The sequence below is a fragment of the Cebus imitator genome, unplaced genomic scaffold, assembly GCF_001604975.1.
Source record: "Cebus imitator isolate Cc_AM_T3 unplaced genomic scaffold, Cebus_imitator-1.0 Scaffold1, whole genome shotgun sequence".
NCBI classification, from domain to species: Eukaryota; Metazoa; Chordata; class Mammalia; order Primates; family Cebidae; genus Cebus; species Cebus imitator.
In genome coordinates, this window is record NW_016107316.1 from 2,552,400 (window position 1) to 2,563,016 (window position 10,617).

General features: G+C 46.0%; 1 protein-coding gene across 8 annotated transcripts in view; it reads left to right on the plus strand.

The window, feature by feature from the left end:
* Nucleotides 1-10,617, plus strand: part of ATP6V1C2 (ATPase H+ transporting V1 subunit C2) — a 62,008-nt gene that overhangs the window by 25,719 nt on the left and 25,672 nt on the right. For 5 of the 8 annotated variants that reach the window (XR_005199607.1, XM_017525659.2, XM_017525605.2 and 2 more), the window contains exons 4-5: nucleotides 7,166-7,251; nucleotides 9,918-9,947. The exons of 1 other annotated variant lie outside the window; for it this stretch is intronic. Coding sequence is in view for 6 of the 7 variants with exons in the window: in XM_017525659.2 (XP_017381148.1) it covers nucleotides 7,166-7,251; nucleotides 9,918-9,947 (116 nt within the window). In the remaining variant the exon portion in view is untranslated. The remainder of the gene's footprint in view (nucleotides 1-7,165; nucleotides 7,252-9,917; nucleotides 9,948-10,617) is intronic. 2 more of the 8 variants (XM_017525614.2, XM_017525650.2) reach the window with 1 other exon arrangement.

Below are 10,617 nucleotides of genomic sequence, written 5' to 3' on the forward strand. Positions count from 1 at the left end.
GATTTCACCATGCTGGCCAGGTTGGTCTTGAACTCCTGACCTCGGGTGATCCATCCCCCTCGCCCTCCCAAAGTGCAGGAATTACAGGCGTGAGCCACCACGCCCGGCCAACCATTTTTGAGTGTACAGCTCAGTGGCATTAAGTATGTTCACACTGCTGCACAGCCATCACCACCCTCCACCCACAGGACTGTTTCCATCTTGCAGAACTGAAACTGTATTCATTAGACAATGATGCCTCATTTCCTCCTCCCCCAGGCCCTGGCAACTACCTTTCTATTTTCCGTCTATATGAATTTGACTATTTTAGGCACCACCTATGAGTGAAATCATATAGTGTTTGACCTTTTCTGGCTGGCTCATTTTACTTAGCATAATGACTTCCATGTCTTATAGCATGTGTCAAAATTTCCTTCCTTTTTTTTTGAGAAGGAGTCTTTCTCTGTAGCCCAGGCTGGAGTGCAGAGGCATGATCTCGGCTCACTGCTTCCTCCACCTCCTGGGTCCCTGTCCAAGCAATTCTCTTACCTCAGCCTCCCAAGTAGCTGGGATTACAGGCATGAGCCACCATGTCCAGTTAATTTTTATTTTTTAGCAGAGATGAGGTTTCATCATGTTGAACAGTCTGGTCTGGAACTCCTGAAATCATGTTCCACCCGCCTCGGCCTCCCAAAGTGCTGGGATTACAGGTGTGAGCCACTGCACCTGGCCAGAATTTCCTTCCTTTTAAGGCTAAATAGTATTGCACTGTACGGACACACCACGTTCTATGTATCCACTCAGCCACTGATGGATGCTTGGGTTGCTCCCATCTTTTGGCTATATGTTTTTTGTTTTTGAGACAAAGTTTAATTCTGTTGCCCAGGCTGGAGAGCAGTGTCATGATCTTGGCAACCTCAACCTCCCAGGTTTAAGTGACTCTCCTGCCTCAGCCTCCCAAGTAGCTGGAACTACAGGTGTGCACCACCATGCCCAGCTAATTTTTGTATTCTTAGTAGAGACAGGGTTTTACCATGTTGGCCAGGCTGGTCTCGATCTCTTGACCTCTTGATCCACCCACCTCTGCCTCCCAAAGTGTTGGGATTACAGGTGTAAGCTACTGAGACTGGACTTAGCTATTGTTTTCTTTTTCTTTTTTTTGAGATGAAGCCTCACTCTGTCACCCGGGCTGGAGTGCAATGGCACTATCTCCACTCACTGCAACCTTTGCTTCCCAGGTCCAAGGGATTCTCCTGCCTTAGCCTCCTGAGTAGCTGGGACCACAGGTGTGTGCCACCATGCCAGGCTAATGTTTTGTATTTTTAGTAGAGACAGGGTTTCACTGTGTTAGCTAGGGTGGTCTCGATCTCCTGACCTTGTGATCCACCTACCTTGGCCTCCCAAAGTGCTGGAATTACAGGTGTGAGCCATCGTGCCCGGCCGGCCTTGGCTATGGTTAATAATGCTGCTAGGTTTATTTATTTTTATTATTTATTATGATTTCCTATTTTATTTTCAGTTTCTTTTATTTCCTTTTTTTCTTCTTTTTTTTTTTGAGACAGAGTCTCCCTCTGTCATTCATGCTGAAGTGGAGTGACCCAATCTCTGCTCACTGCAACTTCTGCCTCCCAGGTTCAAGTGATTGTCTTGCCTTCGCCTCCCAAGTAGCTGGGATTACAGGCGCCAGCCAGCATGCCCAGCTAATTTTTGTATTTTTAGTAGAGTCGGGGTTTCGCCATGATGGCCAGGCTGGTCTGGAACTCCTGACCACATGGTCTTTTCCATGCATATGATGCTAACTGTGGTCACTTGACTAAGGCGGTGTCTGCTTAAAAAAACATTTTTTTTTTGTTTGTTTTAACAAGGTAAAAGATACATACAGTGAAAGGTACACATCTTAAGTGAACAGGCTGGTGAGTTTTGACAAATATCATTCATCCGTAATGATAGCAGCAGTGTCCCATGGATGTCCCAATGATGTTGACCAGGATCAAGCATCCCAATCAAGGTCTTTATATATTGTTTACAATTGCTTTTTTCATTAAAAGTATAGTTTGTCCATCTTTTATGGGTTAATATAAATTTTTTTCTGGTATTTTACATAAAGCTGTGTGAGCCACTGCACCTAGACTTTTCCTACAGAAATTGCTTTCTTAGAAAGTTATTTTTTCTTTTTAAATTTATTTTTCTTTTTAAAAATTTGTTTATTTATTTATTTATTTATTTATTTTTGGGACGGAGTTTTGCTCTTGTTACCCAGGCTGGAGTGCAATGGCGCGATCTCGGCTCACCGCAACCTCCGCCTCCTGGGTTCAGGCAATTCTCCTGCCTCAGCCTCCCGAGTAGCTGGGATTACAGGCACACGCCACCATGCCCAGCTAATTTTTTGTAGTTTTAGTAGAGACGGGGTTTCACCGTGTTGACCAGGATGGTCTCGATCTCTTGACCTCGCGATCTACCCGCCTCGGCCTCCCAAAGTGCTGGGATTACAGGCTTGAGGCACCGCGTCCGGCAAAATTTGTTTATTTTTTAACAAAGTTCAGCACTTTGGGATCCTGAGGCGGGTGGATGGCCTAAGGTCAGAGTTTACTTTGGACCAGCATGGGAGAGCAAATCTCCATGGGCCTTGGAGTAGTGTAGATTTATGATTTATTATCAATTTCTGCTTCGGCACTAGCTTACTGTGTAGGGTAACCTTTAGCTCTGTAAGTCTTAATTCTTTTTCATCTCTAAAATGGGGATGTCACCTAGCTCAAAACATTGTCTCAAGAGTACAGTCTTCAAAACACCTAAAATTTTATATATATCAATAAATAAAAAGTTTTAAAAGAGGCTAGGCATGGTGGCTCATGCCTGTAATCCCAGCACTTTGAGAAGCTGAGGCAGGAGAATTGCTTGAGGCCAGGAGTTCAAGACCAGCCTGGGCAACATAGCAAGACCCTGGCCCTCCAAAAATATATTTTTTTAAACGAACAAGCCAGTAAAAAACTGGCAAAATATATGAACATGCTAGTTACAGAAGAAGAAAAGCCTTTTATAGAGTCAAACATGAGAAAGGACGTCTGGCCTCACTGATGATCAAAGAAATGCAAATCAAAGCAACAATGTGATATAATTTTTCAGATATCAGATTGGCAGAGATTAAAAAGATTCATAATACCTATGTTGGCAAGGGTTTAGGGAAGCAGGCAGTCTCATACGCTGGGGCGTGAGTGTACATTGACTTTGTACATGTGTGGGGTAGTTTAGCCCTGCTTGTTAAAACTGTAAATGTTCATACTCTTTATTCCAGAAGTTGCTTTCTTAGAAACTTAATTTTTCTTTTTAAATTTATTTTTATTTTTAAAAATTTATTAACAAAGTTCAGCTTTCTGATTCAGGCAACTTATTTTTTATATATACCTGTACAAACGGGCAAAAACGTATGTATTATTGTAATGCCATATCAAAGTGGCAACAACTCAAATGTCCACTAGTAGAGAATTTGTTATGATACAGACATGAAATGAAATACTATGCAGAAAATGAAAGGAATGAGGAAGCACTCTTTTTATGTGAAGAGGTGTTCACAGGCCAGGTGCAGTGGCTCATGCCTGTAATCCTAGCACTTTGGGAGGCCGAGGCAGGTGGATTGCTTGCAGTCAGGGGTTCGAGACCAGGCTGGGCAACCCTGTCTCTACGCAAAATACAAAAATTAATGGGGCGCGGTGGCGGGTGCCTGTAGTCCATCTACTCAGGAGGCTGAGGCGGGAGGATTCCTTGAACTTGGAAGGTGGAGGTTGCAGTGAGCCGAGATAGCACCACTGCACTCCAGCCTGGGCAGCAGGGTGAAACTCTGTCTCAGAAACAAAAAACAAAGCAAAGCAAACAAAACTTCATAGAGGCTAGGACCAAGAGCGCTAAACACTCATTAGCAACATGACAAGTGAGTTCTCTTTTCAGATCTGTTAGGACAGAAGCATGTAGGGGTGCCATAATTCACTGATTCATTCAACAGACATTGCTGAGTAGCTGCTGTGAGTCAGGCACTGCGGTAGGTGCTGGATTTATGTAAACAGATAACTACTCACAACATTATAGGGGATGCTGTGATAGGAGACAGCAACTTCCATGTGTCGTGGTAAGGATAAAAGAGGAATCATTGGCAGCATTGAAATAGGAACTCCGAAAGGGCAGGGACTTTTTTTTCTCCATAACATTTTGGAACAGTGCTTGGCACATAGTCGTTGTTTGATGTATGAAATTTGCTAAATGAACGAATGAATGAATCTGTGGAGTCAGGGTTCCCAACAGAAGATGCATTTGCGTTAGGATAATTTGAGGAGGGGCTCCTTATAGGGAGATAGAGTTATGTGTGCACTGTAGGAGAATCACAGTGACCAGGCAGGATCCCAGGCTGGTGGAGAGACATCGTCACAACCCCTAGGCTGGCAGGGAGGAGAGGACTGAGGTTGCTGGAATGGGAGGGGACCAGACTCTCCCTCCCTCTGATCTCCTGCCAAATCTACACAGGAGTCACAGGACAGAGAACCCAAAACAGTCCACCCAGGTTGCCTAGAGCGTACCTCAAGATGTCTTTCGCAGACTCCTGATACCTTACAATGGTATTGGGCACCAAACTCCATGAAGAACCCTGTGAGGTAAAGAGTATCATCCCCATTTTACAGCTGAAAACAGTAAAAAATTGAAAACATTTTATAGACGAAACAGATGAGCTAGGTAACCTATCCAAGGTAATGGCCAGTAAGATGCTATTAACTACTGTGCTAAGAAATGCCATCATACTGTCCAGGATGGGCCACAGTGACGGTAAAGATAGCAGTGTGTCCTGGTGGCTGAGACACCCGCTTTTGGAGTCCACATACAGACTGGATTGTTGGAAGGGGTGGGGCAAATTACTTCTCTGGGCCTCAGTTTTTCCATCTGTACAAAGAGATAATATCCAACTTTTGGGAATTTTTGTGAGGATTAAATGAGACAACGATTATAGATGTTCAATACTTCATCGACTCCATTAAATAAGTGTTATGAAAAGAAGACCTTAACTCTGGCTGGCTGGGTGCAGTGGCTCATGCCTGTAATCCCAGCACTTTGGGAGGCTGAGGCCTGAGGATCACTTTAGCCCAAGAGTTCAAGACCAGCCTGGGCAATATAGTGAGACCTCATCTCTACAAAAAAAATTTAAAAATGAAATGGAGGATCACTTGAGTCCAGGAGGTTGAAGCTGCAATGAGCCATGATCATACCACTGTATTCCCATCCTACCTGGGTGACAGAGTGAGATCCTGCCTCAAAAAAAAAAAAAAAAAAAGAAAGAAAGACCTGGCCAGACGTGGTGGCTCACTCCTGTAATCCCAGAACTTTGGGAGGCCAAGGTGGGCGGATCACGAGGTCAGGAGATTGAGACCACCCTGGCTAACACAGTGAAACCTCATCTCTACTAAAAATACAAAAAATTAGCTGGGCATGGTGGCATGCACCTGTAGTCCTAGCTACTCAGGAGGCTGAGGGAGGAGAATCCCTTGAACCCGGGAGTCGGAGGTTGCAGTGAGCTGAGACTGCACCACTGTACTCCAGTCTGGAGACAGAGAGGGAGACTCTTCTGTCTCAAAAAAAAAAAATAAAATAAAATAAACTTTAACTCATACAAGACACGCAAGTGTTAAACCTTTGGAAATATGCCAGGATGCAAAGTGTTTCCTCTTGGGTTGGGGAGTATGGTTGTTCAATTTTTGTTCACTACTTGTATTTTTCCATTTTTGACCAGGACCACATGGCTTTGGAAGTCAGGAAAGCCAGGTGCTACCTCTGTCCCTCCCTCCTTTGCTTTTATCAGGGCCTCCTGTGTCCTTGCCTCTGCTTTCTCTGTTGGCCCCAGGCCTCTGGGCTCTGGTCTGAGCTGCCAGTGTGTGCAGCAGTGGTAGACCTTGTATTCCATGTAGGATTCAGTGACTTGAGGCCTTCCTTCCTGCAAACACCACCTCCCTCCTGAGGGTGGGGAGAATGTGGAGAGAGAGCCTGAGGCAACGCTTTGGATCCTGGTAACTTTCAGACTTTGATCCTAGTTTGACTTGTTTTCCAACTGGAGTTCTAATTGCCCAGCCTCCTGGAGCAGACTCTCCTTGCTATGAAATGATAGGTTATTAATATAATATTAATAATATTAATAATCATCCTGTAAAATGAGTATCATCCACATTTTATAGGTAAGAGAACTGAGGCTCAAAGAAATTACACCAATTTGGCTAAAATTGGCAGGGTGCAGTGGCTCACACCTGTAATCCTAGCACTTTGGGAGGCCGAGGCAGATGGATCACTTGAGGTCAGGAGTTCGAGACCAGCTTGGTTAACATGGCGAAATCCTGTCTCCACTAAAAATATAAAAATTAGCCAGGCATGGTGGTGCATGTCTGTAATCCCAGATATTTGGGAGGCTGAGGAAGGAGAATCACTTGAATCCAGGAGACAGAGGTTGCAGTGACTCGAGATTGCGCCACTACACTCCAGCCTGGGTGACAGAGCAAGACACTGTCTCCAAAAAAAAAAAAAAAAAAAGGCTAAAATTCTACATTTGGTAATTGGCAGAGTTGTGGCCAATTTGAGCCCTTTTGCTTCAAAGGCTGTACTTTTTGAAGCCTTCAGTATGTTTTTCAGAGAAAAAAGTTTTAATTTTCTAATTATGTAAACAACGCCAGATTACAATTGGAAAACACGTAAAGTAGGAGAAACACGCCCACGAAGCTGGAGCCAGTGCCCATGCTTCCTGTAGGATTGTGTACTTCGGTGTTTTCCAACATTATAGTACACGCCCTGTTCCATAGTATGAGTTCTGTGAAGCTTTATATTCAATGGTTGCCTAACCATCCCTCAGCGGATACACCATCATTTAAACAATTCCCTATTGTCAAACCTTCCAGCTGCTTCTAGTTCTTTATTGTCAGCAATGTGCTGCGAAGAACATGGTTTTATTCAGAAAGCTTTTTCTGTTTGTCCCGTTTCCTTAAGATAGTTTCCCAGAAGTGGAATGACTGGTTCAAAGGCTATTAGTATTTTAACCCTCTTCCTACATCTTGCCAAAGTATTCCCCTGGAGGGGGTCACCGTCTACTTTTCCTGCCAGCAGCTTGTGACAGTATTTTGAGGACAGCTTCCTATTCTAACTGGTTCTTTTTCTTCTCTCTGCAAAGCCTCATAAGAAGAATGGCTCAGAGCGTGGTGGAAGTCATGGAGGACTCGAAGGGGAAGGCACAGGAACACCTCCTGGCAAATGGAGGTAGGTGGGGTGGCCCTCTGATGTGGAGTGCGATCTCCTGGCTCTGTCCAAGACAGAGTCGCCTTGGTTGTGGCCACGCAGTAATCACTGAGTTGACCCAGGCCTCAGTGGATGCTCTGGGTTGACACATTGGGCAGAGCTCTGTACTCACTTTTTTTTGAGACAGAGTCTCACTCTGTCCCCCAGGCTGGAGTGCGGTGGCGCAATCTCGGCTCACTGCACCCTCTGCCTCCTGGGTTCAAGCCATTCTCCTGCCTCAGCCTCTTGAGTAGCTGGGACTGCAGCCACACACTGTCCTGCCTGGCTAATTTTTGTATTTTAGTGGAGACAGGGTCTCACTGTGTTTCCCAGGCTGGTCTCAAACTCCTGAGCTCAGGCAACCCATCTGCCTTAGCCTCTCAAAGTGCTAGGATTACAGGCGTGAGCCACTGAACCCAGCCAATTATTATTATTTTCTGAGACATGGTGTTGCCCAGGCTGGAGTGCAGCGATGTGATCATAGCTCACTGCACCCTCAACCTCCCAGGCTCAAGGGGTCCTCCCACCTCAGACTCTCGCTCACCACCACTCCTGGCTAATATTTTTTATTTTTTGTAGAGACAGCATCTCGCTATGTTGCCCAGGCTGGTCTTGAACTCCTGGGCTCAAGGGATCCTCCTGCCTTGGCCTCCCAATGTGCTGGGATTCCAGGTGTGAGCCACTGTTCCTGGTTGGTACACCACTTTAGCTCATCTGCATGGCTAAGTTTGGGAGCTGCGCCCCTTCATCAGTTACTGGCTCTGCAGTCCTGCCTCTACTCTAGCCCGCTGTTGAACTCCTCAGTGCGTTGGAGATGAACACGGGGTCCAGGGAGCTCAGCCGGGCTCCTACTGTTTGCCCTCCGCCCTCTCCAGAGTCACCGCTCTGCCCATCTGGGTAGTTCTGCCCTCCTCTCCTCACCTCCTCTGATTTACCCCTTTCCCCCAAAGAGGTGTGAAAAATGCCTTCGTGTGCTGAGGAAGGCCTCCAGCCAGTCTTCAGCTGCCATCAGGTCAATAAGAACAGAGGCCGTACCCGAAGGCTCCCTGCATGGCGTCACGCTGAGAATGTGGGCCTCCCGTGAGCTGATAGGACCAGCCTTTAGATTCCAATGACGTTTTGGCCCATTAACTGTGTGCGTACTATTTCAGTGCATTTAAAGTGTGCAAGACGAACCTTTGAGACTTTGGAAACTTTAGAATGAAATGTTGCCTGGGTGAGGTGGCTCCAGCACTTTGGGAGGCCAAGATAGCAGATCACAAGGTCAGGAGATTGAGACCATCCTGGCCAACATGGTGAAACTCCATCTCTATTAAAAATACAAAAATTAACTGGGTGTGGTGGTGCATGCCTGTAGTCTCAGTTACTCAGGACGCTGAGGCAGGAGAATTGCTTGAACCAGGGAGTCGGAGGTTGCAGTGAGCCAAGATCATGCCATTGCACTCCAGCCTGGTGACAGCGTGAGACTCCGTCTCAAAAAAAGACAAAAAAAGGGAATGAAATGTTTGAATATCTGTAGAGATAATTACACTTATGTGATTCTATGCATATATATATTGAAAATAAGAATATAATACTGGGCCAGTGTGGTGGCTCACGCCTGTAATCCCAACACTTTGGGGAGCTGAGGGGGATGGATCGCCTGAGGTCAGAAGTTCAAGACCAGCCTGGCCAACATGGTGAAACCCTATCTCTACTAAAAATACAAAAAATATTAGCTGGGTGTAGTGGTGCACACCTGTAATTTCAGTTACTTGGGAGCCTGAGGCAGGAGAATTGCTTGAACTCAGGAGGCAGAGGTGGCAGTGAGCCGAGATTGCACCATTGTACTCCAGCCTTGGTGACAGAGTGACACTCTGTCTCAAACGAACAAAAAACAACAATAGATAATACTGTATTTTGACTGTAACTTTTCCATGTTTAGAAATATTTAGGTATGCAAATACTGACCGTGTGTCAGTGCCGCAGGGTCCAGCACAGTCACGTGCTCTGCAGGTGTGCAGCCCAGGAGCAGTAGCTTCTGCCAGATAGCCTCGGTGTGTAGGAGGCTAGAGCACCTAGGTTTTTGTAAGTGCCCTCTGTGATGTTCACACAATGACAAAAATCTCCTCATGACACATTTCTTAGAATGTGTCCCTGTCATGAAGCAATCCATGACCGTATATACTACATATTTATCATAACATTTATATCATTTGTTATAAATATAACATATATTCATATTTTTCCCTCCTGAAAACATGAGGAGACTTTTTTTTTTTCAAGATGGGGTTTCACTCTTGTTGCCCAGGCTGGAGTGCAATGGCGTGATCTCAGTTCACTGCGACCTCCGTCTCCTGGGTTCAAGAGATTCTCCTGCCTCAGCTTCCCAAGTAGCTGGAATTACAGGCATCCAGCACCACGCCCAGCTAATTTTTTGTATTTTTAGTAGAGACAGGGTTTCACCATGTTGTTCAGGCTGTTCTCAAACCCCTGACCTCAGGGGATCCACCCATCTCAGCCTCCTTGGGTGCTGGGATTACAGGCGTGAGCCACTGCAGCCGGCCGAGGAGGCTTTTTATTTGGTTAAGTTGACAAATGAAAATGTTCCTACCCTCTTGGCTTTGTGTGTCTATGTGGTTTAATAACTCCACCTTATTATATTGCAGGCTTGAAAGAAAAGATGAAATGTTTAAAGAGTAGGTTATGCATTGTTTGCTGTGTCTGTGCTTGGTGTGACGCCCGCATGTCCCGGGGAGGTGGAATCTCGGTCTGGCTGTAGGGGTACAGCGATCAGGTTACGATGATTTCTCAAGTAACAACCTCGTAACTTGGTCATGATATCCACATGACACAGAGAGCCACTGTCTCATCCCCTCCCCTCTGTCCTGCTATCCCTGCCCCTCCTGAGCAGGCTGCATGCCACCTGGAAGCTGGGAACGCTTTGACCTTGCGAAGGTCAAGGTGAGCTCCCATCTCTTTCTGTGTGTGGTCTGCTTCTTGCTTCGATGTTGATTCGGTGTCCCGACTGTCTGCTCTTTGAGGCTGTCTGCTTTATGGACACTGGAAGCTTACACTCCAGGCTTCGCTTTGTGTGGCCTTGATTGGGGCTCAGACACACAAGGAGCCTCCCGGGGTGGTCCTGGTGCTCAAACAGGTCTTTCCTTGTGTGAATGTTAGAGGGAGCCATTTGCTTTGGATTTTCTCCAGCCCACTCAAACTGGTGGAATTAAAAATAGCAAATCATGAGGCCAGGCGTGGTGGCTCACACCTGTAATCTCAGCACTGTGGGAGGCCAAGGCGGGTGGATCACCTGAGGTCAGGAGTTTGAGACCAGCCTGGCCAACATGGTGAAACGCCGCCTCTTTA